The following is a 14371-nucleotide window of genomic DNA, read 5'->3' as shown; positions in this document are numbered from 1 at the left end:
TCAAAACCTTCCAAAAACCTAATGTATCCTGGAAGTAATCACACAGTTATCCCTCTTTGTACTGTGCAAAGCTGTTGGAGTAGGACAGGGAGGGGATAGTGGAATCGTGTTGCATTGCTGGCCGTGGGAACAAGTGCCTGTTTGCCTAGGGTCATTGTTAATTATTTGTAACTAAAACAAGCCCGGAATCACTGATCACTGTTTCTCCTACAGTATTGAAAAAGCTGTTTCTGTTCCATGAGACAGCCTTTCCAGGGAATTAATTGCCAGATACGTTTCTCAGACCTATGAAGCTGGGTTTGGGACTTGTGTTTTTGATGCCAAAGCTACCCACACCCACTTGAAGATAAATTCCTGATGGTAGTATGGGTTGTGGTGGAACAGTACAAATCTGACTTGGATCACTTAATTACTTCATTGTCTTACTTCTTTGGAATATCCAGACAATGGATCTGTTTTAATTTTCACAGAGATGTCTGACCTCTATGCTGTCTGCTACAAGTGTGGTAATAATAATAAGAGCTGACTATTTCCAAACCTCTGTGTTCTTGGAAGTGGTGGTGAAATAGTTCTAATGCAGATAGTAAAGGATCCGTAGGTTTCAGTCTTCAATTCAGTGTGTGCGGTTCTCTCGCTTGTGTTTTTGTATATGTGAGGCTTTAACAGTTCGGAAAAAAAAGGTTTCATTATTCAGGATCTTCTGACACTTTGATATCTTGACTTCAGAGGAAGGTATCAAGGTACATCTAATTAAGTATGCTACAGTGTGGTCTAACTGAACTATTGACTTAATTGTAAAACTTGTGAGAGAGACTGCAGAAAGGTCAAAGCTGGAGAAAAAAAACTTACTTTAAGTAACGCTTATACGGGTAAAATGACAATAATTAAATTATTTTGCTTGCTAACTTTTTTCACACAAGCTGTTGGAAGACATTTCTTCATTTATTCAGTTGCTCTTCACGTAGATGCTGCATTCTCCATGAAAAACGTATTTGCTTTCTATTTGGGAGTTCCTTATTGTGTCCCGGAAAAAATGCAGTACATACAAAACATTGCAAGTGCCTTTGTAACTAGAATAATTCTTGTGTGTGGTTCACTCGGCACGTGTTAATTGTGGTGGAGGGTATGTGGTACAAACCAGCAATTCAGATGCATATGTGCTTTTAGATGATGAAAGGTTGACATGTCTATTTTTTTCTGCATGACACATGGCTGTATTCTCGTAGCTGTTGCAAAGTAGCCAGCAAACAGAAATTCACGTGGAAGCTTAATCTGTGGCAGGATGTGACATGTTTTGAACTCCTGTTAAGGAGGCTCAGGCTCTTGACTGTTTGAGTCCCTCCTTTGTATGGCCAAGTATTTGTACTTCTTGTACAGAAGATTTAGCTTAAGGATGAAATTCTTTAAGAACATCAAAATTAAAACAAAACAAAACCCTACAACTAAATAAATCTTTGTCTTGGGATACTTTGGAAATGATGAAAACCAATGAGCCTCATAGTGTGTCAGATAGGCAGGTTTATTATGTGCTGAGCTGTTCATAGCGTGTGAATAACTGTTGTGCTTGTGTTCTTCCCTATACTTGTTGGGCCTGCATCATCTCAGCCTTGTTTGACTTGTATTCTATGAGCTGATTAGATAGGTTCTCTTGAAGGTACGTGTGCCTTCAAATGCAGACAAGCAAGGCAATGACCTCGTTGCAACATCTATCTGTTACAGACACTTCGGATGTGTATCAAGGAGACAGGAGTGGCACATTTTCAGCACGTAAAAGGCTCTGTCGCCTGCAGTTTGAGAACTCTAGAAAAAAAATGAAAACACCTCAGATCAAACATTTAATTTGGAGTTGGTGTTGAAAGGTGTCTTAGTCATTTAGGACAGCATAACTTCCACTGTTTTCAATTAACCTTTGAAAACCTTGTAAATACCTGCCTACAGTGTGAAACCCATGGCATTTCAATTAATACCCCTTGCAGGTCCTTGTTCAGCTTGGCCAAATCCCAGACCTGAAGAGCAGGAGAAGGAGGGGCTGCTTGTTTTATGCTGAATTCCAAAAACACTTCTGTGAGGTCAAGCTGAAGTAGCAAGACTTTTTTTTTTTTTTTTTTTTTGAGGGCTTTGATTGTGATTAACTTAGTGTTCCCTTCCGTAATGTTTGTTGTTATTCATGGCTATAAACTGGAATGTTTGTAATCAATCATGTAAAATAATTAAGAAAACAATTATCAAGAAAGACTTGTCCCCCAGTGATGGGGTTCTCTAAGCACTCCATGATGCAGAAGACAATTATCTAGCTTGTCGTGAACAACATCCTCTTTGGCTTCTGACTTTGCAAATTAAATGCCTTATTCAGGAAATGGTTGTGGCCATTATACCAAATAACTGGAAAATAAAGTATTCAAGGTCACTTTTGAGGTATCTTACAAAGGGAAGTTGGAGATAGTTGGGGCTTTGTCTCCCACTGGTTATTGTAGCAATGTGAAGCTAAAAAAAGACCAAATGCACCGAGCTCTATGCAACTTGCAGGTTGCACCAGCCAAGCTCCCAGTAGCATCAATATGAAGCACAAGCTGATGAAAAAAACATCGGATAAACACAGGCTCCTTCTTCAAGGTGTTCAGATACTCTGAAAAATGCCATGTACTTATGAATTCAGATGTTGGAAATAGCAAATGTAAAATATTGCTTCTAATGAGGTGCATGAATGGCAGTTGTGTGTTAAATATCAGAGGGATAAAAACTAAATATGGATTTTTTTTTTTTGTTATGTGTAAGCACCGGTTGAGTATGGAAATGTTGTCTGCAATACCAAAAGCCCAAAAATGGAGTAAAAAGGTTTGGGGGTATTCTTAGTTCTGAGTGCTTAAAAGAGACAACATCTCTGCCATGTGCAAGCGGAGATTAATATTAAAGACGCTAAGTTGTGGTTTTAGGGCCAGGATTACCGCCCATCATCTGCACAGTGAGTAGTGTCTTCTAGAACTGTACAGATAGCTTGATGTATGTAGATATACATATAGATAAGCTATATCCAGTGCAGGTCACAGTAGTTGCAACGTGGCTTTGGGAGATATCTGTGACCCCCTCCCAATCACATCTATAGTCGATTTCCTAATCTATAACACTATGAGAAACATCTCTGAATAACAAAGTTGCAAGCACATTATTTTTTATTTATTTATGTGCTTTTTCAAGTGTTCTACAGACTTTCTGAAGTCTGGACCATGGTTAGAGTATTTGCTCTTTTCACTTGTATCAATTATAGACAATGTCTGTCTAATAATTATTCAACTCTGGAGTTTTCAGGAATACAAAAGCATTGATTGTGTTTTCAGAGAAGTAAAAGATGTAAAATCCATTCAAGAAATTTGTCTCGGGCACGTGTGTAGTACAGTAAAGTGAATGAGAAAAACACAGATCTAACATGTTAGAAAAGGTACTAAGTTTTCCTGTCGTTACCTGTTTCCTTTGTGCATGTCTACAGCGCCAGCTCACAGTCTTGGGTTCTAAAAAGATGAAAACAATGTAAAAATGAAACGGATGGTGTTTTCCCTCGGGCTAGTGTCCCTGGAGAGGGCGGCGTGGATGGTGACTGGGTCTGGGGAGGGTGCTGCAGGCGAGAGCCCCGGCCGGCGGGGCTGCGGGGAGAGCCCGCCTGCAGCACCCTGGTCAGCTCCCGGGGCACGGGGCCGGGCCCCCAGCCCTCCCCAGCCAAGGCAGAGGCTTAGCCCTTGGCTTTGGGCGGTGAGGGTTGAAAAGCCTTCTCTTTCCCACCTGTGTTGTGTACGGAGGTCAGTCACTGGGGCAATGGTTACACTGGAGTGTAACTTCCTGGAAAAGGCCAATGGACTGAGAGGAAAAGGTGATAGCTTATAAATGGAGTAACCGTGCAATGGCTGGGATTGTAGGCTGCCTTAATTCTGTGGTCTCTTACGGAGGGGGCAAGAGAGAGGATATACATCTGCTGGCTTCTAAAATGCCACAAATACTCAGAAAAAAAGGAAGAAAATAATATTATTAAGGAAAAGTAGGATAGAAAAGCAGTCGCTTTCATGGAAATAGATTAAGGAGAAGGAACCGAGATCTGCGATGAGGAAGTTGGAGAGAGAGGCAGACTGAGAAATAGCAGTGTAGCAGTGATGAAAAAAGTTATCGAGCAGTTACTTCACATTCCCCAGAGCTGTTAAGAACCAATGAACTTGTGGTGGCAGAGCAGGCTGGAAGCTGTTTGGGATTGTAAGGAGGTGAGGCAAGTCAGTGAGATCAGGAGGAAGTTCAGGTTTCAAGAGAGCCAGACACTGAGCTAGACAGAGCTCTCTGCCTTACTGCTGCACCAGGGCTGAGTACAGCCTTCTGACTCCCTGGAGTTGTGGTGTTTGTGTCATTAGAACGAGTGAGGTAAACCATCAGCACCCTTAGTGTTGGCTTTTAACTGAGGGAAAAATAGTCTTGGCAGTCTACTCTGACCATTGGTGACAATTTGTACATTGTCACCAAATTTATGTACTGCCTGTTTTGCATTTGGGTTAGACACACTGTCTGTGTAGATGATGTCTTCCTGAGTGGTCATTAGTGAATACGGAAGGAACAACTGCAGTGTTGGAGTCATACAAGAAACCATTCAGAGTAATACTGTGTCCATAGGACAGTTGGTCACTTCTTAGTTTGTTTTTTGGATGATTCTTTTCAAGCTGGAGGGTTCAAGTCCTAGCATATGTATGTATGAGACTGTGCCAGCAACCTCTTTTCACTGTACAATGGGACTGTTTTTTCATGCATTCCCTTTCTTTTTTTTTTTCTCAACGTGACACTAAACCACCAGAAGACCCTTCTCCTTATTCCATAAAAGGTTAGTTTGAGATGTAAGTGAGGGAATAGAGTTGGGGATTTCTGTTAAACTCATGTTCTATGTCAGCTGTAGTATTCCTGGAAACATGTCCTCGTGCTTATGTACATGGGTTGAAAAGGTGCCTAGAATGTGAAGTTTCTTGAGCGCAGCAGGTAATGTCAAAACATCAGAGTACTGGCCTTCTCACAAACATTTATCGGGATACATTTGTCTCCTACAACATTTACAGTTTCACTAGTACATCATGTTGTCTTTTTAGTAGGTAATGTAGATACTATCAGTTTCTAAAGTAATGTTTATGATCTGAATACTGCTTTCTGACATAATAACTAATAATCTTGTGTGTTGTGGGTTTTTTTTGGTTTGTTTTTCTTTTATTTTTTGTCATAGGAAGTGGATTTAGAAGAAAGACTTGGTGAGTTGGATCTCAGAAGTGATTCAGATGTTCCTGATGTTCCTCCACCAACAGACACCACTCCAGAAATCCTCAAAAAGGCTTTGTCAGGCTTGTCTGCCAGGTATAGTAAACCAAATAGCTCTCAAATTTAATAGCTGCTGGCTAAAAATAATACGGATTATGTTGCAGTTTTAATTCTTACAGATTGTACTGCAGTTTTAAATTTCATATGATATAAATGAAAATTCAAGAATAAATTCTTGATATCATTGATTTATTTATGCTTTTATAGTCCCTTCACTGTAATACTTTTTGCGTATACCTGAAGATTGCCCGTTGCATACATTTCTAATTAAACCGCTCCAATGTTTAGCTACAGCTTATGTAAACATTTGCCATTGCTCAGTCTAAGCATTGCTATAAAATGGGCTAAAGAATAGTCATTTGGTTTGTTATCCAGAATAACTATTCCTGGGGGTTATAATAAACTGATTTCCTACATCCAAGGTTAAGGGGGGTGGTGGTATTTATGTATAAATGGAAAGGGAAGCAGTGTAAATTTTCTGGGTGAGCTTTTTGTGACAGCGTTTCCACAGCATCACTTTTATTTTTGTACCTTTTTTCTGCTGTCTTTTTTCAAACCTATATTTCTGCCTCCAACCCCTGTTTATAGGAGCTTAAGGACTAGCAAATGTGTGTGTGGGGTGTATGCGTATAGATAGATAATTGTGGGGACTTGCATATTCATGGAAGCTAGCAAATAAAGTTCCTAGGATCGTTTTTTATACAATCCCTTTACAACAGTTGATCAGTCAAACCTTTTGGACGTGGCAATTCACATTACATTTTTTCCACTAATGTAATGAAAGAGCACTTAGGTGTCTGATAGATCACATATGAAAAAACTGCTTTGCAAAATGAATGTGTCTATCACATATACCTTATGCTCAACATAACAGACCAAGCAATATACAATGCATATTTTAGATACAACTTAGGTTTTGCAAGAGTCAGAAGGACCTCCGATCCAGACTACGATTGAAAACTTCCAAGTCCTTGTAAAAAACCTGCTCTCCAGTAGCTGTCTCCAATAGCAGTGTGAAACCACATTTTTTTGAGTTGCTGCTTTTCTAATCTGTTGTCTGTTTCTGTAGTGATCTTTGGGAGCTATAAACAAGCGTACTATTCCCAGATTTCAAAAAGCATGTTTCTAAACTGCACCAGCTGCGAGCAGAATGTGATGTTCTTTATTGCCATCACACTTCAAGGAGTACGTAGTTCTTATCGCTTGCAGAGTTCTCTCGCCATATTAAACGTTGCGGAAGTCTTAGGTCTCCAAAACAGACTTGTTCCAAAGGGCATTTGCGTGGTGATACCTTAAAGCCTGCAACTAAGAGGTGCAGGCGAAACCTTTCCTGCTTCACATGCTTGAAATTCTTTACCTGGAGTGTTTGCACAAAGGTGCTTTGAGTGCAAAACTAAATTCTTGGTGCTTTATGAATGCTAGGTTCAAAATTACCTGTTATTTTAGTACCTGGCAGTCCCACCAGAACTGTTGTCGTAATGCGCAACATGAGTGAGTTGCACTGTAACTCTGAGAAATATTGTTTTTTCTTTCTATCTGGCCTTTAGAGGAAATAGTATCCTTAACTTTCCAGGGAGATACAATAAACTTGTAAGGTGGCTTCCCAGGTTCTGGAGCTTGTTGTCTTACTTACTGAATCTGTCTTTCCAGTGCTGTGCTTGTCAACACCATGAAGATACTATGTGGTGTTTTAACATTATTCTTAAGGGAAGTTTAATTCTTCTAACAGAGTCTTGCTTACTACAGGTATGCCACTAGGAGCAAGCTGCTACTCTATAGCCCCTGTCATAGAGGAACATAAAGCATCTGTTGTGATAAAGCCCGTTGTGCCTTTGTTCTGATACTTAAGGCAAATCCAATTAGTGGCTTTGGCTGCCATTAACCTGCTGATGAATAACATCCTTGAAAATCAAATTAATATAGTTGAAGTTAGCTTAAAACTGGAGTACGCTGCAAAACAAACAGTATCCCTTGAAACAGGTGTATCTCCTGATGCAGCACTGAAACACAAGACTGATACAAAGCAAAACATTAGAAAGAATTTCTTTAAGCTACAGTAGGACTTTTTGTGTTTAGCAGTAACTTGTCATTAGTTGGTTCGGTATACTTTTAGAGGCAAAATTCTTGACAGGAAAAACAGGCAAAAGAGGAGAAAAACTTACTGAAAAGTAATATGAACAATAAAATACAAACTGTTGATAACTAGAAACTTTTTCATGGCAGAGTGGAGCATGTGATGAGTTTATTTAAAATTATTTTTTTTAAATGAACAGGGCTCTTGATTTTTCCTGATACTGGCCTTTGGGGACAGGGGCGGTGAGGGTGTGGGAAATAACATTTTGGTTACTCTAGAAATTACAAACACACACCCCCACCCCACCCCCCAACCTAACAAAGGCTTCTCAGGTGGTTTTGTTGGTTTGTTTGGTTGGGTTTGGTTTTTTTTTGTTAAGAACTATTTTTTATTTTTTTTTCTCAAAGAAGGCATTCTGCACCTCAAATACTGTGTTCGCATTTGGGCTCCTCACTACAGGAAAGACATTGACATTCTGGAGCATGTTCAGAGAAAAGCAGTGAAGCTGGTGAAGGGTCTAGAGCACAAGTCTTATGAGGAGCAGCTGGGGGAACTGGGATTGTTTAGCCTGCAGAAAAGGAGGCTGAGGGGAGACCTTATCGCTCTCTACAACTACCTGAAAGGAGGTTGTAGCAAGGTGGGGGTTGATCTCTTTTCCCAAGTAAAGAGTGATAGGACGAGAGGAAACAGCCTCAAGTTGTGCCAGGGGAGGTTTAGATTGGATATTGGGAGAAATTTCTTCACTGAAAGGGTTGTTGAACATTGGAAGAAGCTGCCCAGGGAAGTGGTTGAGTCACCATTCCTGGAGGTATTCAAAAGACACGTATATGTGGCGCTTAGGGACATGGTTTGGTGGTGGACTTGGCAGTGTTAGGTTGATGGTGTGACTTGATGATCTTAGAGGTCCTTTTCAACCTGCATGATTCTGTGATTGTATGGTAACAGGAATTTCGATTCCACTTTTCCTTAGGTAGCCGCAAGCAGATCCAAAGGTCTACAAGGGCAAAAGAGCACAGCTAGTTTGACCCATCACCCGTCATTGTCAGGTGTTTTCCTGTCCCGGTTCCAGAGCTTACAAAAGCACAGGACTGCTTTCAGTAGATAACCCTCTACCAGGCAAAACAGCTACTTTGTTGCTATGGAAAGTTGGTGATCGCCTGTTTTTTCTGCCTGTGAGTCCTCAAAGAATAGTATACCTGACAGCCGTTCTTATGTATGTAAGGCTTTACATGGCTGGGGCCCCATCAGTCTTGCTGATTGTGTGATGCTTTTTGAGGGCCTTGATGTATTTTCACAGCAGCTTCAATACGGGGTTGATCCATTTAATTGCAAATTATGTTTGGCAGAGGAGCATGGGGGAAAACGAAGGACAGCTAATTTCTTTTACTGTGTATCCTGTTTAGTTGGATAGTTGGTTGATTCTGTGTTTCCTGGTATGTGTTTTACTAAGCATGAAATTTTCTGGAACTCCCACTGTTTCTAATACACTTTAATCTCTAGTTAGTAAAGGAAGTGGTATTTATTTTCATTTATAACTGCTTGCTTTTTATTCTCTTTTTTTAAAAATAGATGGAAAAACTGGTGGATTCGTGGAATTCTCACTCTAGCTATGATTTCTGCATTTTTTCTGATCATATACCTGGGATCATTTATGCTGATGCTACTGGTAAGTTTGTTTAAATACATTCTGCCATGCAAGAGTTACTTGATCTCTTCATTCATTGTTCCTAAGCAGCTGAAAGCAAACTGCACAGACAATTCGGAGCAATTTCTCTCTTATTTGTGTAAATGTAAATACTTTTGAAAAACACTTGACAGATTCACAACTGGGTCTTGTGGATTAAGGGCTTCTTATATGCTGTAATTGATTTTTGGAAGTAGGAATGAAAGTAAATCTAAGAATTTGAATGATTGTTGCCTTGAAGTTTACTATTGTCACCCGTTTCCTTGTTCAGTTCCTATCACCTGCTGCTTCTTTGAAGTTGTTTGGGGTTTTTTTATATATAAAAAAAAACGAAACCAAACGAACAAAAACCCTCAAAAAAACCCCAAAAATGAAGACACAAGAGTTTCATGTTTGAGGCTGAGGAAAGCAGGCAGCTCTGGTCTGCTGTCTGTGACCGACACTGAAAGACTCTTCTCAAGCTTATTCCATTAATTTCCTAGTTCTCTATGGGGCTTCCTTGTGGCCTTGGGTTATCTGTAGAATTGGAGCTAGATCCCATTCCAAGGTATAGAGATAAAGTGCATTTTTTGGTCATGAAATGAAACAATAAGTATTCATACACTGGTCAGCATGCATACCTGGTCAGCCTTTACTGCTTCTTTCCATCATTTTTATTGCTGATATTTTTATTGAATAATGGTTTAACTGTCTTTCTCGGTCATGGCAAGTAAAAGGCAGCAATGTGGCTTCTAAAATAATGAAATTGGTACTTCTGGGTAACTGCATTGATATTTGTCTCTAAGTTTGTCAAACTGTCAAAATGGGCTTTTACTTTTTTCATGGCCTCCTGTGAAACACCTTTGGTGTTCGTAGAATCACGTAGGTTGGAAAGGACCTTTAAGATCATCGAGTCACACCATCAACCTAACACTGCCAAGTCCACCACCAAACCATGTCCCTAAGCGCCACATATACGTGTCTTTTGAATACCTCCAGGAATGGTGACTCAACCACTTCCCTGGGCAGCTTCTTCCAATGCTCAACAACCCTTTCAGTGAAGAAATTTCTCCCAATATCCAATCTAAACCTCCCCTGGCACAACTTGAGGCTGTTTCCTCTCGTCCTATCACTCTTTACTTGGGAAAAGAGATCAACCCCCACCTTGCTACAACCTCCTTTCAGGTAGTTGTAGAGAGCGATAAGGTCTCCCCTCAGCTTCCTCTTCTGCAGGCTAAACAATCCCAGTTCCCCCAGCTGTTCCTCATAAGACTTGTGCTCTAGACCTTTCACCAGCTTCACTGCTTTGCTCTGAACATGCTCCAGAATGTCAATGTCTTTCCTGTAGTGGACCAACACCCCCAGTTCCTTTTCTGCCAAGCGGCTTTCCAGCCACTCTTCCCCAAGCCTGTAGCACTGCATGGGGTTGTTGTGGCCCAAGTGCAGGACCCGGCACTTGGCCTTGTTGAATCTCATACCATTGGCCTCGGCCCATCAATCCAGCCTGTCCAGATCCCTCTGTAGAGCCTTCCTACCCTCAAGCAGATCAACACTCCCACCCAACTTGGTGTTGTCTGCAAACTTACTGAGGGTGCACTTGATTCCCCTTGTCCAGATCATTGATAAAGATATTAAACAGAACTGGCCCCAGTAGTGAGCCCTGGGGAACACCACTTGTGACCAGCCACCAACTGGATTTCACTCCATTCAGCACTACTCTTTGTACCCAGCCATCCAGCCAGTTTTTTGCCCAGCACAGAGTGTACCTGTCCAGGATATGAGCAGCCAGTTTCTCCAGGAGAATGCTCTGGGAAATGGTGTCAAACGCTTTACTGAAGTCCAGGTAAACAGCAGCCACAGCCTTTCTCTCATCCACTAAGCGGGTCACGTTTTCAAGGAGAGCAGGTTATTCCAGCAGGACCTGCCCTTCATGAACCCCCACTGACTGGGCGTGATCACCTGGTTGTCCTGTACGTGCTCTGTGGTGGCACTCAAGATGATCTGCTCCATAACCTTCCCTGGCACTCAGGTCAGAATGACAGGCCTGTAGTTCCCTGGATCCTCTTTCTGACCATTCTTGTAGATAAGCGTCATGTTTGCTAACCTCCAGTCTACTGGTTAGCCAGAACTGCTGAGAAATGATGGAAAGTGGCTTGGTGAGCACTTCCGCCAGCTTCCTCAGTACCCTTGGGTAGATCTCATCAAGCACCATAGCCTTGTGTGTGCCGAAGTGGTGTAAGAGGTCACTAACCATTTCCCCTTGGATTATCAGGGCTTCATTCTCCTCCCTGTCTCTGTCCTCCAGCTTAGGGGGCTGGGTACCCAGGGAACAATTGGTCTTACTATTAAAGACTGAGGCAAACAAGGTATTAGGTACCTCAGCCTTTTCCTTATCCTTTGTTACTATCTTTCCCCTCACATCCAATAAAGGATGGAGCTTCTCTTTAGCTCTCCTTTCATTTCTAATGATATTTATAGAAATGTTTTTTATTGTCTTTTATGGCAGTAGCCAGATTAATTTCTAGTTGGGCTTTGGCCCTTCTAATTTTCTCCCTGCATAACCTCGCAACTTCCTTGTAGTCCTGAGTTGCCTGCACCTTCTTCCAAAGGTTATAAATTCCCTTTTTTTTTTTTTTCCTGTATTGTCTTGAGAGACTGCAATGCTGTTTCAGCAGTATTATGGTCTGCATTATAGTCTCTACATCTGAATTAGTCTGGTTTATATTTCCTGTTTTCAAATGAATGATGTAAAAAACTAGTAATTCATTGTTTCATTGGTGATATTCTTTTTTGTGTGTGAAGAAACAACAGAAAAAAAGCCCCTTTAAAGTGTTGGTCATTGTAGAGAGATTTTTTTTTTTTTTTCCCAATCCTTCTTCTAGTAGTCTGTTACACTTGAGAATAATGATCATAAACAAAAAGGAACTAATCAATTTGCAGCATGATTCAGTATATTTATCGCACACTCTGAGATTGCAATCATGGGCAAAGCTATCAAGAGATGAACCAAAAAGTAATTCAAGTTAGTATAGAACTGGAATAGAGTTCTTGCTCTGCTGTAACATAAAGCAAAAAAAATCTGTCTTCTAATATAATAAACAGCTGATAAAGCTGACATTTGAGACTGTAAAAAGAATAATGGAGGGGAAAAAACAGTTTTGTTCATTAATTATTTCATTTCACTAGAATCAGCTTACATGTAAATGAGTTGTCATGCTAAAACCAAAACTTAACACTGAGACTGAAAATGCCCAGAGACTTGTAGGAAGGGTAATCCAGTGAAGTTTGGAGGACAAGCCCTGAGACTGTTCTAAAAAGTTGAGAGGTGTGTTTTATATTTGCCTGCTACTAAGCTAACAGGCACAAGTTTCCATGACTTTGGACCCCAGTGTCCTTTTCCACTGTAAGGTACAATCCTTTAATGCTGCTCTGTGTACAGCGTTTAAATTTTACAATTTAAAGGAGAAGAAAGAACACGAGATAGGGGAGCTTCAGAAGTAACTCACGTGGTGTATGACTGTTTTAAACTGCGTTCACACATTGAGCAAGATGAAATTTATTCATGAGTGCGGGTGGTAAGAGAATACTGACTGCAAAGCCAACATGCCGACATGCGCAATACTCCTGCCTATGCACAGGATTACTGATGACCTGTGTTTGGCAACACTCAATATCTGGGCAGGGCAATCTGCTTGGTGACTGTGGATTAGACAAAACTGGCAGAGAGTTCTTTGGAGTCCAAAGACTGACAGGACGTACTACCAGACTTGCACGGGCAAGCACTGAAGTAGTGAGATCAGCAAAACAAAATGAAGGCCATGGAGGGTGTGACATTCAGACCTGGGTTAGACAAGCTTTGCTTCTAATAATCAATGCTAATTGCTAATTGCCCTTGATGAGACGCTTGCAAGTGGAAGACCTGGGTGTCCAAGTTGTGTTGCACAGCTAGTTTTTTCCATTAAGCCTAGAAAATGCTTCTTAAACTAAATTTAAACATAAAATAGCCAAAAGAAATAGAAGAGCCTTCTTTGCAGGAAGTACTTTTTACCTGCTGCTGCCAAGCTGTTTAATGAAGAATAGTCAGGAGCTTTCCCTTGTTTCACAAGCTTATTCTTACAGCTAGCTCAATGTGTTTTTTTCTCAGTATGCCTAGTGGCTTTTGGGGGTTGGGCGGGGGGTTAAATGGAGCTTTAGTTTTCCTTGGACTTGCTTTGAAGCGGTCTGTTTTCTGGTGGAATTTGAATTCAGAATGATTTCTCCCCTTAATGCAGGTTGCAGTACTACTTACTTCCTATAAGAAACAACTGCAGCATATTTACATAGTTTTTTATTTCTCTTATTTTAGGTCTTAAGCATCCAAGTGAAGTGTTACCACGAAATCATTACTATAGGTTACAGAGTCTACCACTCATACGATTTACCGTGGTTTAGGTCCCTGAGCTGGTGAGTAGCAAGAAAAGAACATCAATAAGTAGGGATGTCAAACTTAAATTTGCATGTTCTTTGCATCTTGTCATGGTGGAATGATAGCTTTGTAGGTCATTTGTGGACATAAAACTTGACATCTGCCTCTAATACGTAATTCTGTAGTTGTCTCTCACTTGTGAACTTGGACAAGTCAGTTGGCCTTTTACTACTTCAATTTTTCCCTTGTTATGTATATATGTACACATATATGTATGCATGTGTATGTGTTTTAAGTCAGAACAGAGCATGTATAAGCTATGTAAAGATGTGCATAACCAAATAATCACCTGATACATATATTGCCTGAACTGCTTTGGGGTTTTTTTGGTTTTTTGGCTGTTAACCTTCCACAAGAAAATAATTAGAATAGGTACCTTAAAGGCTCCTCTTCACGCACACAGAGAATGAAAATAATAACATACAAGTTTTAAAACCATTCCAGTCGTGCACTTAATCACAGGACTGCATAAATACAGTGTTGGGGGATCTTTTGAAAGCCAAAAGATGTGATTAATTTTTCTGGCAAATTCTGGATACTTGTGACAATGTCCAGCTCATATAGGGCTGGATAGAACTGGGAAAATCAACGCTTCTTCTGAGTTCTGGGAGGAACTTTGGATTAGAGTCAGCGTTATGGGAAGGTGTTGGGCACATGTAGTCTTTAAGGTTCTTAAGGACATGATTCTTCAGACATGACCTATGTTGTGTTGTTTTGGTTTTGTATTGAGTTTGGTTTTTTTAAGGAATTGATATATCTATGTTATTCCCTGTCTATTGTCACGTTGCTTCTTCACTTCTAGAAGTAACTTTACTGCATAATGTGATGGATTCCTGCT

General features: G+C 40.5%; 1 protein-coding gene across 1 annotated transcript in view; it reads left to right on the top strand.

Annotated features, from left to right (window-relative positions):
- Positions 1–3424: 3424 nt before the first annotated feature.
- Positions 3425–14371, top strand: part of CDS1 (CDP-diacylglycerol synthase (phosphatidate cytidylyltransferase) 1) — a 26383-nt gene continuing 15436 nt past the window's right edge. Inside the window, exons 1-4 of the mRNA XM_009890762.1 lie at positions 3425–3436; positions 5240–5367; positions 8975–9071; positions 13414–13511. Coding sequence (XP_009889064.1) covers positions 3425–3436; positions 5240–5367; positions 8975–9071; positions 13414–13511 — 335 coding nt within the window. The remainder of the gene's footprint in view (positions 3437–5239; positions 5368–8974; positions 9072–13413; positions 13512–14371) is intronic.

This window comes from Charadrius vociferus, unplaced genomic scaffold, assembly GCF_000708025.1.
Source record: "Charadrius vociferus isolate BGI_N301 unplaced genomic scaffold, ASM70802v2 scaffold178, whole genome shotgun sequence".
Taxonomy (NCBI): Eukaryota; Metazoa; Chordata; class Aves; order Charadriiformes; family Charadriidae; genus Charadrius; species Charadrius vociferus.
This window is presented reverse-complemented; position numbering and strand designations above follow the sequence as displayed.